At 34.6% G+C, this 19,342-nt stretch overlaps 2 protein-coding genes across 4 annotated transcripts in view; both read left to right on the top strand.

Annotated features, from left to right (window-relative positions):
- The window catches only part of LOC143914760 (uncharacterized), a 1,424,209-nt gene that overhangs the window by 617,184 nt on the left and 787,683 nt on the right, over positions 1-19,342 (top strand). The window lies entirely within an intron of this gene.
- Positions 16,793-19,342, top strand: part of Pdk1 (Phosphoinositide-dependent kinase 1) — a 38,402-nt gene continuing 35,852 nt past the window's right edge. The window contains exon 1 of one of the 3 annotated variants that reach the window (XM_077434011.1): positions 16,793-17,222. In XM_077434011.1, the coding sequence (XP_077290137.1) occupies positions 17,076-17,222 (147 nt within the window). In that variant the 5' untranslated portion in view covers positions 16,793-17,075. Of the gene's footprint in view, positions 18,419-19,342 lie in introns of all 3 variants that reach the window. The other 2 variants (XM_077434013.1, XM_077434010.1) reach the window with 2 other exon arrangements.

Below are 19,342 nucleotides of genomic sequence, written 5' to 3' on the forward strand. Positions count from 1 at the left end.
GGTGTATTTGGGCAAATGTACGCCGTTTATAAAACAAAAATGTCTCTTTGCCCGAAGATCTTCAATCAATGCGTTTTGCCAATGATGATGTATGGATGTAAAACTTGGATATTAAACGCCAATTTTTTTTTCAAAAAGTCCAATTCGCTGTATGCTCGGCATAATGCGTAGATCGAAAACGGAATACGTAGGTGAGAAGTATGACAACAGTAGTGGATATAGTGGAGAGAGTGAAGAGATTGAAATGGCAATGGACGGGTCATATTAGAAGAATGGAAGACAGATGGAAAATTAATGACGTGCTATAACAGAACCCGAGAAAATGTAAAAGGGTGAAAGGAAGGCCGCAAGGAAGATGGGTAGACAAAATTAGAAAAATGTGTGGGATGGGATGGATGAGACGAATGGAAGCATGTTGGAGAGCCCTCATCCAGCAGTAGATGGAGAAAGCCTGTAAACGGTGATGCTTTTGATAATTTTTTGAAGTGAAATGTCCTTAGCTCATGCTTAAGTGAATTGAATTTAAGCGGATGAACTTGTTGCAAAACATTAGATTTCCTCTTATTTGGACTGAAAAGGCGTACAAGGCTAGGTGACGTCATAACTAGTCATGTACATATGTAAATGCGACAAAGAGCGAAATCACACAGCGGTGAATGTGTCACGTGGTTTATTTTAGATAATTTTAAGCATATAATTTTATATTAATATTAATTTTAAGCAATTTTAACCAAGAAGATCCAAAGAGTCGTTTTGGTATAGATCACTGCCAAGCAAGGATAAATACTACCATACAATTTCAACGACATAGGTCGAAAGTGTCGTTTTGAAGGGACGTGTTCCACCGTGTGCCATGCATGCTTGCCACGAACTTCACATTTTTTTGTAGGTTTAAAACTATCTAAAAAAAAATCACGTGCCACATTCATCGCTGTGTGATTTCCGCCCAAAAACAGGGATATTCTCTTTATTTAGTCGATTTATTTTCATTTTTCAGAATATTTCGGTAGATAAAAAAAATGTTTTAATCCTTTTTATTCCTCCAAAAATTTATCGGGAATCAAATTTAGAAATAAAGAGGTAACCTTTTAAATTTTTCTAAAATACAATACTACAAAAAGAAAATCTTGAAAATTTGTCAACAAATGACTTTCCCTGTATGCACATACATACATATATACTTCATACGTAAATAATAAGTTATTAATCATAATGCATATTAATAATGTCATCGATATTAATAATATTTTGAATTCAAAGTGCGCATTAGATCTAATTTTATCTGCCATTCTATTGACAGTGAATCATAATATCAATTCAAATATGTAAATCCATTTTCCTTCGAGATCGCATCGAATGACAGAGTTTACCCGACACAATTTTATTTACCCACGGATATACGTATATTATAATTACATACACACTTATTTAGGGTCGACGACCTTTGAGTGAATTACACGCGGACAATCAATTACAAAAATATCCCAACGTCGTCATAACATCACGTTGAAAATTTTACACAAACACCATTTTCATCTCGATTACGCAAACAGAGAACAGGAAGGAAGGAAATGCGCAAACGACGAGCATCGAATGCAAAACGCAATCGTTATTGTTTATCGATCGATCATCGCGCAATCGTCATGGCGTGTTTTATTTATTATTTTCTTTTCTACCAACGTTTTATTTATAAACATATTCATGTATTCATTTTTAAAAACGTCGCGTCGCACGCTCCTCTGCATGACGATTTTCATTCATGACTCGCCGGATCATTTGCATCGACTATTATCGTTTATTATTATTATCATCGCGTAATGATCGTCCGCAGACTGTCGGGACAATGACGGGCAAAATTGACCGGTAAATGTGGAAAAATAGAGATTGCACAAGGTCGATTCGATGCGCTGATAAAATAATTGATATTCGTGTCGCATGCTATGTCGGCCTGGACAAGAGTCGAGGATTCCCCTGGTAATTAAGTTCTTATTAGTGGTAATTTAAAGTTTTATTTTTAATGTGATTTGTTGGTGCAATGGGTATTGTGTGCATAAAAAAACGGGAAATAATTGGATATTGAGCTTTTGTAGTTGAGTTTTTTATGGGTTTTTCATTTTTGTTTATTTATCTGCGTTTCTATAATGTGAGGACTTTAACCACTGATGAAATTTGGATCAATTTAATAATTTACTAAAAATCATAATCGAGTTTTTCTGGGAAGACTTTGAAATGGGGATAAAAAACACCCTATCCAAGTTTTAGCTTTTATACCTGTCGATCTTTTTCTGTCAAGTAACTTTTGTGATAACTGATTTTTGGAATTATATTTTTTAATCGCATTCACTTTTTTCCATTTTTCTTTCAACCACATTTTTTCCACATCTTTCGCTTATTTTTATTCATTCGTTTCTTTTCGTCATAAAATTTCGTCGTAGCTGTTTTCATAAAATTGCTTTCGAATCAACTTTTTACAAGGTTTTTATTAGTTTCACCTCAACAATTAGCCTGACAAACTTCCTACATTCTTACAATCGCTTTGAAACTTTGGTATTTTGCGAGGTTTGGCCGCCGATATAGATTTCAATTGGGTCCGCCAAGTCGATGGTGAAATATAATCGTAATAAACACGTTTAAGAATCACCCATTGCCTTGTTTGCATGACTTCCCCCCCCCCCCCCCCCACACTCGTTTTGACAGATTTTAATTGTGTATTGAGGAATGCGATATTTTACGAACTTTATGTTATACTATTTTTTATAAGCCATTTTCATGTGCAGGTTATTTCCATTGTATTCTTTTAAACGACCTTTTTTTGCATGAAACTTCTAATTTTTCATAGACTTTTTTTAGTCAAATTCATTTCCATCAAACTTTTATCTAATTAATTATTTTTCGTAGAGCTTTCGTTTATCAAAATTACTTTTTTCATTGCTCATTGTCATCATTATCCATCATTGTTTCTTCGACCCTTCGTTCATTTGATTTTATACCATTGTCAATTTTTCCACGACTTTTACTACCATACTCTTTTTCCTCATTTAATTATACTCCACTTTTTTTGATTGAAATTTTATCTATGATCAATTCATAACACAACTTTTACCACTCACCATTATTTCACTCATATTAAATATAGATATGTATATATTTACTTTATTTTACTAAGCATACATATGTACATACATAAATGGGGTCTACGTGACGAGACAGAATGTTAAATGACAGAAAACGCAAATATCGGAAGGCAAAGATCGAAAATCGAAAGATCAAAAAAAAATGGTGCATGGTAAACGGTACATACTCACTTAATTTGCGCGAGCAGAATACAACAGGAACAAGAGGAACAGGCTTTTCCTCCCGTATTCTGCGCGCGCACATTAATACGGGAGAAAAAGCCTGTTCCTCTTGTTCTTGTTGTACCCTGCTCGCGCAAATTAAGTGAGTATGTACCGTTTACCATGCACCATTTTTTTTGATCTTTCGACTTAAGATCTTTCGATTTTCGATCTTTGCCTTCCGATATTTGCGTTTTCTTTCATTTAACATTCTGTCTCGTCACGGAGACCGACATAAATTATGGGAGAAACGATTGAGAATACGTATGCCTAATAGTTTCTAGAACATGAACAAACTAGTCCGTTTGTCAATTTGTTATCACTAGCTAGGTCTTTTATGTTTTATTATCTTTGCGACTGCCAGATGTACATATTTCTTCAAATATGTTGAGTATTGGTTGGTCATCAAAAGAAAAATATCCTAGATGTGGAATTGGGGGGTAAAAACACCATATTTTCATGAATGAACTTGAAAACGTTCCGGAAAACGGCGCCGGGCGATTCAACTAATATTCTATGTACTAAATAGAAAACTTGATAACAACTCACTTCTCGTCATAGTATGTATGTAAGTCAATTTTTGATTGATAAAACTTGCATCAAATCAAACGATACATATATTCTTGAATGAATGTTGTGTCACATACTCCATACCATATTTTTATTATTACAAGTTTTTACCTAGTTTCACTTCATCAATTGGTCTGTCAAACTTCCTACACTCTTCCGATCGCTTTGAAACTTTGCCAATTTGCGAGGTTTGACCGCCGATAGCAATATAGTCGATGGTGAAATATAATCGTAATATACAAGTTTAAAAATCTGAAAATTTTGGAGAAAGTGACAGCTCACCCACTGCCAATAGCCAGTAGCCTTGTTACAGATATTATTTATGTACATAGCAGACATTTGACATAAGATATTAATATTACACACACAATAAAAACAAAATTTGTCACATTTCGCCAGTTTCTATCTCGTTTATCCTGTGCTTGGTAGATGATTGCCATCATTGTCGAGTGCCGTTCACTGGGTCGTCGGGTACTTATAAATACTTGAGACGAATTTGCACACGCTTCGAAGTTTCTCTCTCCCACCTTTGATTCCGCTTTCACCGGCCCTTAGACGGTGATGCATTGGCGCAGTGGGCGGGTGGGCGGGTGGGTGGGTGGGTAGGCGGATAGGTCGGCCACGTTCGCCGTACTAGCGTTGTACTCCGACTGGGCGTTCCCCTCTCGAGCCCATTGAAAGGGTCTCATTCAACGGGGAAAAGGGAGAGAGGGAGGATTTCCGCTAAATGGAAAAAAATGACAAGTTTACACTTGTAAATGGGACCGAGATTCTGCACTTTTGGGCTTACCTACTACCTCGCAGTTGAATGCAGTCGTAATTTTACGCTTTGCTATCGCTTTCAGTTCCCGACTTTTCGCCGAATTTCCCGAGTCTGTATGTACGAATGTACGAGTAATGTATTGCGGATGATACCTGCATTTGAATTGCATTCGAAATATGTAAATTTTGAATAGCGTGACGATTCTCGTTTCTGTTTTGAATTGGTTGCAACATACATACATACATACTTGCATACAATGCAGAATTTGATGTCGGTGCAATTTGTTTGAAAATTGATGCAAATCGTGTAAAAATGAAAATGCAATTCCGACAATCTCGCACCTGCTACATTGTTGATAGTGATTTGCGTTGCGATATAAAAACATCCAGTATATAATTAAAGCGAATTCCTCTTTTGACGTTTAATGTATTAACCTTCTGCTTAGATTGGCGTACGCGAGTTCAAACATTATCTCTTTATTTATGTACATATTATATTAAATATGTGTATGAAGTTTGAGGTATATATGTATATTAAGTAAATATTATCTCTTATGGATATGTACTCTTCAATGTTTACGCTATATATATATTTATACATCAGCAATAAATATTCTCATATGTACATATACATATATATAATTTTCCGAAAAGTGAATCCAACATGGCGGATTACAGTATTCCAGTTTCATAATGAAATGATTTCACTGATATATGGAATCCGCCGTCTTGGATAGTTAACTTCCCAAGAAACTAGAAAATGCAAGGATTTTGAATTAATTATAATCAGTACAAATAGAATAATATTAATACTAATAATAATAAAAATATAATCTACGTATGTATATTTTAATACAAAAAGTTACTAAAAATATTTTTGAAAAATATAGTAATCTTCAATTGAATATTTTGGTGATAATTTCGCACATGGAGATCGCGCACACATCACAACAATCTTGAGCACGGAATATCTTGCACTTGAAAATTCCACCCACCGAGAGTCATAACTAGTCACCGGAGCCTGAGGGGGCCGTGTATTGTTCAAAGGTTGTAAATGCATTGTTAAAGGTTTGCCGAACAATGGATAGCACTGTGACTATCCTACCTCTAGTCATAACGCGAAATATCACACTAGCAAGAATTCGAGTGCCAGATATGCTGTATTCGCAATTTTCGCGGCGACGCGACGATTGCCGTGTGCGAGATCGCCATGTGCGAAATAGTCCATATACATATGTATATGTGTGTATGTATGTTTTAACTATATTTATATATAAAAGGTATCTTACAAAACAAAATGCGCCGCAGACGAAACTTTGCTCTTACAGAAATCACGATCCCATAAAATTACAAAGTAGAATTTATATAATTTGCCATAAACTGAAGTTTTCATATCGTGAATTTCACGAGCCGGAACGTTGTCAATATATAAATCCGGAACTACGATACAATCCGTGAAAACTTTCTGTTTTTCAAATCGCGGAATTTGTTGCAACTCAGATTAATTCCACTCAAATAGATCTGATAAGCAAATCGCAATAGCGATGAAAAAGTAGCTTTTTAAAAAGGAAAGATTTTATTCGTCTTGAGAGTACATATTCAAACTAAGCTATCACTGCAATTTTGTTATAGATAAGGATCGGCGGTCGAGTTGCTCAACGACTAAATAAAATGATTCACTATTGTCAATTTCTATTGTCAACCATATTTTTTGCTCTCCTGCTTTCTCGGACAATGGAAAGATCTATTGTTATTTTATGGTAGCAACTCGACCGCCGATCATTAGTTATAAACTCGTCGGAATTATTGTTGAAGATATATGACTCATATATCATCTTCAACAATAATTCCGACGAGTTTATAACTAAGGATCGGCGGTCGAGTTGTTATATAATAAGTAGAGGTTGGACCGGAAGCGTGCCGTTCATTGTTAATTGTTCGCTAAGCTTTGTCCAATTTCATGAAGAACCTTTTTTTTGCACTCTAGCTTTATAAATAGACCCAAAACGCCCTTATTCCTGGAAAAAGCACGCTTCCGGTCCGCCCTTTGATAATAAGAAATCATACAATATTACTATAAAGCCCGGACCCTGAGGGGGCCGTTTATTGTTCAAATGTTGTAAATGCATTGTTAAAGGTTTGCCGAACCTTTTTCACTTTTGAACTCATTTTTTGTATACTTGATTCATTATCATTATATGCTGCGACATTGATTTGAATATTTTTTTATCAACATATGTATACATGCTGTAATAAAAAATACAATCATTTGTAGCTTAAGCATTAAAACATCAACGGTTTTTTTATAGTTGTCAACATTATAATAACTGTAAATAATCAAATATAAAAAACAGTGGTTATAAGCTAAAGCCCGGACCCTGAGGGGGCCGTGTATTGTTCAAAGGTTGTAAATGCATTGTTAAAGATTTGCCGAACAATGGATAGCACTGTGACTATCCTACCTCTAGTTATAAGGCTAAAGCCCGGACCCTGAGGGGGCCGTTTATTGTTCAAATGCTGTAAATGCATTGTTAAAGGTTTGCCGAACCTTTTTTACAAAGCATTTACAACAATTGAACAATAAACGGCACGCTTCCGGTCCTACCTCTAAATATGAGTTGTTATATTTGAAAGTGGCATAAGTCCGCTTTTCTTCATTTCGAGAAAAATGTTTTGCTTTTAACAACATTTAAAAACACCGGTGGCCTGTAATAAGTTTATTCTGCTTTTCCAAGATTCTGGACATATCGAATTAGAAGAAGTGATATGTGTAACAATTTGTGAATTTAATCAGACAGAAATAGTGTTTTTGGAACTGAAAATTGGACTTCCGCCACTTTTAAACGTAACGGCTCATACATTTACTAATTACATTACATTAATTGGCTGTACCTCCTGCCCGCACAGTCCTTTTTCGAATGGTTCCTATTCCAAGAGCTATTCGACTTCTTAATGAAATCGTTGCTGCCGAGACTGAATGTGATATTTTCCACCTTAGTGAGCGTAAATTGTCGGAAATTACTCTAACCCATTTATCTGGTAGTCTGCGCTCATCATTGTTTTCATGATTGATTGTGATTTATGAGTGAAATTTTGATTAACTCTCTTCCATTTGGGCCTTACAGGGATGTTTTGTATTTGTAGTTGTTTCTTACATATTTATTGAAACTGGCTGTAGGTGCAAGGCATTCCTTATGCTATATTTTATTTGATATTTTTACTTTATGTGTTATTATTAAATGCTATTTTTTATGTTTATGTATGGATGTATTTATGTTTATGTTTAATTGTATTTTTTTTTTTTTGTGTTATATTTTTTGACCATTGTGGCGCTTTAGGAATTCCTGTTATGCCACAATGGTCTGTTTAGAATAAATAAATAAATAAATAATTTAAATGAAAAATTTAAAATTTGAGTAAAATTTTGAAAAGTTAAAATATACAGTTGTGTGTACATATGTATGTAAATGCAAGTAGTGGCGCTTGAAATCTTTATTCTTTACAAATTTGAACCAAAAACAGCGGCAATAGGCAAAAGGGACCGTAAAGTGTTATTGTCGTAGAAATTCCGACCGCACACAAAAGGTTGAGCCATTCTGGGAAGCCGGGTTCGCGGCAACCGAAGAGCTTTTTGCCGGGGAGGCAGCGCGTGGCCAAGCAGAGGCAGGTATGTATGTATGTATGTAAGTGGTGAGTGGTACATTTTGAGGTTATGTGCCGGTGCGGGCGTCTCCTCGTGCGCGCGACACGTGCTTCCCGCCAAAATCGATCCGCTGGGTGCGGGGGTCCGAAGGGGCGCAGGGGGTGTGCGCGCGCAGCGGGGGCGGAGGGGTGTGCGGGGGAGGCGAGGGGATGAGGGCTTCCCGCCCAAACCAGACCCGCAGCGTCTGCCCCTGACCTCTGCAACTGTGGCGCGCGGAGCCTCCCCGTTAACAAAATGGCGTTGGTGAACTTGACGTGCATAGGATCATGAAGTTGGAAGCTTCTTTTGTTTTTTTATTAATTAATTAATTTTTTTTTAAATAAAAATGTTAAAACCAAGTTTTTGGTTTTGTTATACTCATTTTTTATTTGATGTTTAAAAGCTTTCTATTATTCACTACTGGTTTTACCCGGCTTCGCTCGGTATTTGTAATATAAACCGCTTAAACTAATCTTAAAGTAAACATTTTATTAAATTATTTATTTGAATAGTTTTATTTTATCTGAATATTTTGTTATTTTTTATTAAATTTAACGTCACGGATTCTACGAACTAAGTCTCTTCCGAAATTATTAAGAGACTTTGTATATATGTATGTAACTTTCGTTCGTTGGTGCGTAGACGACACATTCTATTTTTTTTTTCGATTCATTGTCGCCAAATCGATTTTTTTCGATTCAAAGTTCCCGGGGACGAAGGCGCCGGAGGCGCAGGCACCGACGGCGCTGGGTTCTGGTATATATATATAACAACTGACATCCTTAATCATATATCGCTCTTAATCATATATTGTTCTGATTTACTGAATAAGGTTAATTTCAGAATCCCAGTTCGGTACTCTAGACGCGTTGCACTTGATCCTTTCAATACTAATTCCCAAAAATATTTTTATCTGCAGCGCGTTTATCGTATGTTTAACGGAGAGCTGAATGAGGTTGATCTATTTGGTATTTCCCTACATCAATTCAGGTCTAACATCAAGAGAATCTTGACCGATTGATTCATTTCTTCTCCTATTCTATTTTTATACTTTAGTTTAGTTATGTAATGTGCTATTTAATCATATTATAGCTTTCATTCTTTTCCTTTTCATTTGTTTATTTTGTATTTACCTTTTTCATTTGTTTTATATTTGTAAATTTCAATTTCTTCTTATATTCTATTTTATAACCTTTTCCAAATATTTTAATACTATAGTTTAATTATGCATTGTTCTACATATTTTGTCATGCCTTTATTATTTACTTTTTAATTTGTTTTCCTTATATTTATCTTTTTCATTTACGTAAAAATCTATTATTGGACTCGGATGTTACATATATTATTTATTTACTATTTGTTAACTTTTAATAGATAATAACTTAATTTTTAAATCAGAAGTGCGATTGACTGCTTACAGATCTCAAATAATTTTTGATTGTTCTTAATTTGCTGAAACTTTTTTCGGCGGTGGCTATTGCTGCTGGCATTGTCGTATAGTTCAAGGATGGATCCAGGGGGGGGGGGGCAATTTTAGAATAACGCACTCATTTGAATTGTTTTATTGTATGTAATAATACGATACAAGAGGTATTTAATTTAGATAAAGTTAAGTAGATATATTGATTTCAATATTAAATATTGTAATAAATAATATACAAATCGAACGTATGTACATACAAAAGAGAAGCGCAAGTTTTCGCAAACGAGTTCTTCATTACATATGTACATACATATATTTGAGTATTATTTGTATAATAACAAAATTGCAAAATCAGTTTAATTTTATATAAAAAAGCTTTTGATTTTTGAACAGTTTTGAGAAAATGCTTTTTTATATCTTCTTTGCGCCATTTAACTAGTATTTAAATAAAGTTGTCGTGAAAGCACCTGCTTAGTTTAATGTAAATATTTAATTAAAATTACTTCTAAATATATTTTTTAATTTAAAAAAAATCTGCTCATATTATATAAACATCTTTCATAAAAATGAAAGTTAGCACTAGTGCAAAATAAGGGGCAAAATTTGTAGATAAGAGTTTGGCGTGTTTGATTTACCTGTGCACACCTTTGGGTTGCAACAACAATGAATTGACATAAAAGCATATCTTCGAAAAACCCTATTCATTCAAAACAAGTCGGTAAACGATTCAAATTCTGTTTTTAAGCAAGTTTTAAAGAAAATTAAATATTGAATCGAAACTTGACTGATAAAATTCTGTTATATGTATTAAGTTATCAAAAAGTGTGAAAAACATGTTTATAAATTTTAGAACGTTTATCATTTCTAATGAAACTAACTATAAATGGTAAATAAGATAAGCGAATTATTCTTATTTCGATAGCTGAATAAACGTGGAGCACTATTCGTTATCAATGAGCGTATTTTTTTGCGTATTTTTTTTTTGAAAAATTATTACCGATATCTTAAAATACAATAAAAGTTTCGTTTCACCCGTTGAAAAGGGTGCGGATTATCTATGCCGATACATTTTACCGAAAATGCACGTTGCAATTTTTAAAAAAATACCAAGTCCCTTTCAGCTTATCGAATCTGATAAGTCGACCGGATGTTTTTCTCATTTTTTTCCTCTCACATGCTTCGGTCCGTTCGCATTTTACGGCCCCGTTGAAAAAGGGGTAGGCTTAGTGAAAATGTTGAGGAGCCCATTAGTCGTCAGCTATTTGATCGTAAAACGGTATGTGTATTGCCGTAAGCCCAGCTATGTGGGCCATAAAGGTATTTCTTTACGTCCGGGATGTTGGGCATGACGCTCTCCCCCTTCCATCCCTTCCGCACGCAGACTCCCCCTTCCCCTCGTGTTGTGACTCCCACCCCCGAAGCCCTGGTGGGATCGATTTTGGCGGGAACCCGTTTGGCGGGAATCTTCTATTCAGCATAAAATATACAAACAAATAAGCGTCGCCTCTTTCAATTACATATTTATTCAAAAACTTAAAGCGAATTAACACACAATGTCATTAAACCATGCTAGTATACAGTATGCATTACATACTAGTAAGTTTTTATTATGTATAGGGTTCGCTCAACTTGAATCATGTTCTTGAATACATGAATAAAATATTGCATGTTTTTTAATTTCACCTAGATTCATATATTATGAATGAGATTAGAACACTTCCAACCCTTTTCATTTTAGTAAAATTGAATGATGACTTTGATAGTAAAATTACAAAAAATATACATTGAATCAGCATTGGTTAAAATTGAAAAAAATAATCTAGAAAGATTATGTACTTCATGTTGCGACGAATTTGTGAAATTGCCTATTACGTGAAATAGGCAACATATTGTATGAAAAATTCAAGCCCGTTGGTTAATTCTTGCATTAGGCAAATGTCTGCCGAATCTGTTCATTCTTATACTGCCAACATGACAGTTGATAAAGTACATATTTTTTGAATGAATTATTGATTATAATACGAGTACTTTCATGCGTTTCCATTAGTTTTCTTTGCTAACATACCACGCTGATGTTAATATTACCGAACACATTTATTTTATTAACAAAACCGAAACGAAAATATGACTTTCAACTAATATAGCTATAAAAATTCTTAAAAATACTAAATTAAAAAGATGGATCTAATTATTCTATTATACTAGAAGTTACATATAATTTTAAAAGCGGAAATTGTGACAATATTCACATACATATACATACATACATAATATATATGTAGAAAAAGTTACGATTCACGCATTCGGTAGATAAATAATTTGCCCGATTCATAAATAAAGCTACGGGCTTGCATATTTACTAGGTTTATATTAGATTTATTCATGAATTAGGCAAGTTTTCGTATTTCAAGTTATATAAGTTATATAAGTTATATAAGTTATATAAGTTATATAAGTTATATAAGTTATATAAGTTATATAAGTTATAGGTTATAACTAGAGGTAGGATAGTCACAGTGCTATCCATTGTTCGGCAAACCTTTAACAATGCATTTACAACCTTTGAACAATACACGGCCCCCTCAGACTCCGGTGACTACTAGTTATAACTAGATGTCGGAATCTGAAGGGGCCGGAAACGTGCCGCCTATTGTTCAATTGTTGTAAATCCTTTGTAAAAAAAGGTTCGGCAAACCTTTAACAATGCATTTACAATCATGAACAATAAACAGCCCCTTCAGATTCCGGGCTCTAGTTATAACACATATATTTCGTAGGTTCTTTAATATAACGTTTTTTTTATATGTAACAGGACATATAACTCAATTTGGAAGTGATTTAATAATCATCACTATCATACGAAATGAGGAATGGTGGCCTCTCCAAAAAACATTCATTTTTCCCATCCTGAACTAAATCTATCATCTAATATTTTTTTCGTTGAAACATTTTAAATTTTTAAAAAATAAAATTGGATGAATATTTTTTATCAGCAACCAAAGGTCTGTATGGTATTCTTGATACAATATCGTCAGTCGACTTTTATGGTGTGCTTTTTGTGAATTTACTAGGCGCTCGTATACATATATAATACATAAAAAATCTAATAACTATAGTAGGCTCTTCATATATTCGCAAGTTTCTTTGCAAAATTTATTATGAACGAACCTTTTTTAGCGTAGACGGAAGGTGGGCCGTTACGTGTAGTACACTTTCATGGGTCGGATGGTATGGAAGTTGTTAACAGAGGGTCTGGGCTTTCATGCTTTCTACGTTACACGGCAATATAGAGCACGATGAGGCATAAAAAGCGAAATATGACCGAAAGGTCACAGGTTGCGTCCGTCAAACGTCGAAGAGGAGATACAATATGGTGGATGAGTCATGGCGTTCGGTAGAAATTTTGGAAATCCTCCGGTTATGAAGTCATTTTCTCGAAAATTCGGTGAGTAAGTTCGCAGTATTAGTACTTACATCTAAATGTTCATATTGTATCTTTTGCTTTTGATTTCACTGTATGTAGAAGAAGCTCGTTGAAAAATTACACTGTCGCTGTATGTAGAAGTGATAATAATAAAACATTATTTGCTTGTACTCAATACAAGAATAACAATAACGAGAATTTATTTGAAGTTTTATGACCGGGCGCCAAAAATTTAAAAGCTTTTCTCTTTCAAAAACAATATTTTTTTTTATTTGACTGACATCTTATTTTAAAAGTGCATTCAAGTAATAACGTTTTCTATGAAACGTTAATGTCAACTTTTGCGAATTTAGCATTCACAAGACTTCCAGGAACGGAATATGTACTTACAAAGTATGTTTGCAAAGGAATTGTAACTCACAATTCTAAGAAAAAGATTCAAGTTGAGAGAATATTTTTTATGAGAAATAAAAATATTGTAATACTAGTACATTTTTACAAGGCTCTTTTATTATGTTTCACTTCGCAAACGATTGACCTGAAATTCCTTCAATTTTCCGATCGTTTTGAAACTTTGCCATTTTGCGCGATGGAAATTTTAAACGATTTTGTTAGTTCGATGGTGAAAAATAATTGTAATAAATACGTATAAGTTTGCGAAATTTTTGAAGACGGCGATGTTTAATAGCTAGTAGCCTTATGTATATATTTGACTTTCCACCACCCACTCGTCTTGTCAGATTTTAATTGTTTAAACGCTTAAATAGGCAAAATTTATCGTTTTCACACTATACCGTATAAAATTTGCATTATATGCTCTCATTATCTCTCATATATATTTTTACTTCGCTAATATTTGTTTATGTAATGGGTATAATAACTAAAAAAAATTGCATAAAACTGGCCGTTATTAACCGTCATTTTGTTTGCACCCGCATCATTTCCGTTAGAATCTGATTGCATATTGAGATCACCCCCCAAAATGAAAGTCAGCTAAGGTCAGATGCATTTCGGCAATTATTTTTACATGAAAATAATTATACACAGATTTAGGTCATGTTTGCTAAAAAATATGTTTTAGACTTTTTTGCATATGAATACAAACATCGCGTATTTAGAAACACTACGAGTTTTCGCGCCATTTTGTTTCACACGCACATGCGTTTCAGCTGCAGCTTGGTTCAACAACAAAATAAATCCTATACATCCATTTATGTACCTAAATCATACGTAAATTGTTCATGTTAGTTTTTTTTACATTAGTTAATAATTAAACGTCATTGAAATGAAAACAAAAATCTTTTTAGAAACAATATTAAAATATTGTTGTGAATATAACATCGTATGCACCCGATTGGCACAAAAAAGTCGACATCATCCAAATCAAAACGATGAGCTTTATATTTCGGATTTATTGTAACGATTCCACAACCCTGTTTCAATCAAATCGAGTCGTGTTAAAATTCCCCCATGCGACAACTTCAAATCAAACACCTCGACTAGTCTTCGACCCTAAATTTACAACAGTTCACATCAGTAATGTGTGATGTCACATCACAATGGTGATACGTTCATTATATTTGCCTAAATTACATATCTTGGTAATTTTTGTACTTTTATTCCTTTTTTCATATTCTATCAGAACAAACTACACATTTACATATAAAACATCAATTTTCTTTTCAATACACAGTACTTACATATAATTTAAACAGAGCTGTGCTATGCTAATTTTAAATAAATACATATGCATATAGCTAAGAAGAATTCATTTTTAAAGTCATTTTTTACATACCTCCTTTATTTTGTTTAGTCCTTAAATCAGGAATTCCAAATTTACTGACTCTGATTCCGGCTTTATCTTACGATTCAATTTCGACTCCGACTTCAAAATCTGATTCTAACTTGAACGATTTTAGTAAGATCGACCTTTCGTTCCAGGGTAATTGTTAATAATAAAATAATAGCGATTTTCAAACCATAAATAAATATATGGAATCAAAAAAATCGACATGTGACCCAATTTATTAAATTATTGGTAATTAACTAGATATAAATAACAAGTAAGTACATTCATAGTGTTTGAATTTCATACACAAACAAATCAATTTAATTAAAAAAAAATATGAGACGAAGGAAACTATCGATTTTGGCCATAACACACCAAAAGAGTGCAATTCGGCGATGATTATTCATAATATAAATTAAATTCATGATTTTTATAAAGAGAATATCAATTTTCAATTTAATAGTGTTTACTTCAGTAAAATTGGAGACTAGTTGACACACACCATAATACTATTAATTAAAGAAAATAATAAAAAAAAGGACTTAGTCGGCTAATTTTTTACAATTCCGACTCCATGACTCCGCTACCCTATTTAATTATAGGTATATTCAATGATGTAGTGCTAAATAAAAAAGTACCAGGTCAGTGTTTAATTTTTACGACACCCCCCCCCCTCCCCCGCTTTTTTCGTTACTTAAAAAATATGGATCCTAATATTGGAAGTAAAACTATTTATAAAAAATCAAATGCTAATTAACTTGAAAAGTCAACAAAAGTGGTCTGAATAAGGCTTATTATTTTTTGCAATATAATATACAGTTCTGAAAATTTTGTTAGATGATTCGATTTCGGCAGCATTCAGTGTCTATAATTTTTTCAATTGGTTGTTTTTTCTGCACTCAAATGAGCATTTGAGTGAGGATACGGCTGTAGTCACCAAATGTTAAAACGAGAGCTTGCTCACAATACTTGGTATATAAAATTTTATATAAAATATAAGTAAAAATATTATTAAATTGTACTCGAAAAACAATTTTTATATCAAAGTACCAGGGCGGCGACCTGGCCCGACTACACCACTGGGTATATTGTATCATTATAGCTATAGTTAGCTGAAAGTTCCCAGTTAGGCTTCGATTGAAAAGAATCATACATTTGATTTGAAGTATTTCTGTGGTTCTGCCAGTCAGATTTGTGACTTTGCAGTCGATCATTTCCCATTAGAGTTGTTGGCATCTGATTTAATTTTTGAAACGGTATTTATTGTTCATTGATCTGATTTAACTTTTGAAACGGCACCTCACAAAATAGGCTACCTGCCCTCTAGTTGCCATCACCGTCTGATTGAATATAATTTCAAATTGACATTGCATAATACATAATAATGTACAAATTAAGCCGTGAGTGTCACGGCATCGTGGTAAGAATGTAATAAAAAAATCATATGATGCACACAAGCGAATCGCTTATGGCCGCAGAGTCGAAGCTGGGGACGGGCGAGCTTTCGCGGCGATTTGCACGCGCGTCCTACCACCGCAGCGCGCCAACGTAAATAACGCGGCGTGGTGTTTACGGGCGTGCCTGCATGGGTGTTGGTGTAGGTGTAGGTGTACAGGCTAGTCGCGGAGTGCGAGTGTGTGCGAGAGTAAAGATAATACTAGCAGTGCACGGCGCGGCATGTCGGAGTCGGATGCACGCATGCGCACTGAAACGGACCACGTGCGCCCACTCGGGCCGCAACTCCCCTTCCCCGCGCCCGCTTCCCCGCGCCGAGCAGCGTCCCACCCCCACCCCTCCGGTGTCGGCAGTCGGCAGTCGGCTCTCCACTCCAGTGTGTAGTTCGGCAGTCGGCATCGCGGCGTCACACGTTTCGGACGCGTCCGCACACAGTTCGTGCGTGCGCTCGATCCGCGCCAACCGTCAAAACAAACAGACGCCAAACGCCAGTCGCGTGTGTCGTGTCACACAAATACTCGATCATTCAATTCGATTTCAAATATCAATACACAGTATATACAGTATATATAGTATAAATAGTGCGTAAAGAGTGTGGTGGTGTGAATGCCCGCCGCGGGGTTCCTTCCCCTGCCATGAGTTCGATGATCCCGGCCAGAAGCACCGGCAAGAGACGATCGCGCGGCGCTCAGGCGCTGCTCGCAGCCGCCAACAGGATTCTCAGGATACTCGGATTCAACTCCAGCCGCCAGACCGTCAAGCAGCGGCAAACCCACAAAAAGGTTCGACCCGTTTCTTCTGTCACTTTTGTTTTGTTTACGTTACGCCCCCTCCGTTCCACGCCTCCAAACAAATGAGCGTAGTATTTTTAAATTAATTAACTAATATTCAAACGGAGCGTCGTGATTGGTCGGCTCGAGTTCGACGTACGCGCGGCAATAACGACGCGCTTTTACGCCATGTCCACGCGGCAATGTTTTCAAAATATAAACCACTCGTAGATACGACGGGGAGAATGTTACGCGCGAAATGCGATTCGCAACGTTTACGCGCATTTTTACAAGTGAGCGATGTAAACAGTATCAAAAAAAAAAAACAAAAACTAAAGTTTCAAACGAAAGTACAATATGGTGAAATTTACGATTTAAATACTTATAAATGTTGAAATATTTATATAAAATTGTAAAGTACATTGCAACCGTCTTGTATTATCTTGGCTTTTGCCCTGATTTTGCTATATTATTATGTGCAAAATTTGTGATTTCTCATTTGTTTATGTTTTGTTGCGTCGCCGTGTTGTTTACGTAAGCGCACTTTCGCATCAAAACAAACTTTTTAGAAACGTGCCTGAGCGCGAAAGTGGAACGAAATCGGCCACGATTTGAATTCGCGAATTCCGCATACACACATACATTCATACATTTTACATTAATATTTGTATATAAAAACGATATATGGTCGGGATTGCTATCGTTGCGACCTGACGAACGAGCGCGCGCTCAGATATTTTTCGCGCCAAAAGTCCAAGTCGCATTTTCAACGAATGGAACTTTTTTTCTATTTTCGCTTTCGGATCGTAAACAAATTTTCTACCAGTCACCAGTTATTGCATGTCAAAATTCTTTTCGTGCTCGATATGTAACGTGCATTTTATTTATAACTCGACTTTAATGAATTATTGTCGCTGTTGTTGTCGTCTACCTACATGTTTTTGCGATTGTAAACATCAGTCGAGTGCGGATTTCTCAATGTGCCCGTTGTATTGCACACGACGACCCGTTCATTCAATATATTGTACGTAGTATCGTATATGTAGTAAAGCAATTGTCGTTTTCTTTCACAAGTCTCTCTCTTGTTGTGTTATAAAATGCATAAATAAACGTAGTGAATGTGTGCGTGTGTGTATTTTCATTGAAAAAAATGATTGTGTTGTGTCGAAAATACGAGCCGTAGTAGATAGTGCAATATGTGCAGCACTGTGAGTATTTATTACATGTTCACTCCATTATAATGTATTTATTGTGACAATTTTACGCCCGGATTGATGTTGAAGGAAATTGTATTTTAATTGAAATTTTCTCGCGTTTGTTCATTGAAGCCGTCTGAAATTTGTCGACTAATGTTGTTTATGTTTTAAAAATAATTGCATTCACCTTTGCTTAGTCGACCAGTCATATGATGTTGATGTGTTTATTTTTTGGCTGTGATTTTGTGCAAAGATTTTCGCATAGAAATTTAAAATCTATTCATAAAAAAAAAATTACCGGAGTGAAAACTAATCAATATTTACCATGTTTGACCCACTGAAGTCGAATATGACAATAATTTGTGCTGGCTTGCTTTCATTTAAAAAAATTTAAAAGCCTTATGCGGTCTTAAATTAAAAATCTAGTATTTCTGTACCTAAAGTGAGTGTTGGAATCTATATTCATATGTTTTTTCTATTGATTGTGATTATTTATTGCTTTTAATTATTTAAGATTTTTAAAAGTCAAATATACATTTTCTACGTAATATTGGCTAATTTTTCACTTTACCACATTTATAAGGGTTTCAAAAATTATTGTAATATTTGAATTCAATGGATCAAACTTAGTAAAGATTTTATTAGTCTTCGCTTCGGTAAGTAAAAAACGGGATTTTTTGTTGCTCGGTGTAATTTGATTACTCTAAAAACATTGTTTAGTATTTATTAATTATTAAACTGTTAAAATATTTATTTATTTAATATATGTAAATAGTGAATAGTCAATACAGAGCACACATTGTAACAGATTTGTTTGAATCTGTCATCATTTGATTCATTTTTTATTATGATAATGATAGTTAAATTGTCGTTTATGACTAAAGCTATACATAATAGTACCAGACTGATCATAATAAATCAATATTCAAAATATTT

Source organism: Arctopsyche grandis, chromosome 7 (assembly GCF_051622035.1).
Source record: "Arctopsyche grandis isolate Sample6627 chromosome 7, ASM5162203v2, whole genome shotgun sequence".
Lineage (NCBI taxonomy): Eukaryota > Metazoa > Arthropoda > Insecta > Trichoptera > Hydropsychidae > Arctopsyche > Arctopsyche grandis.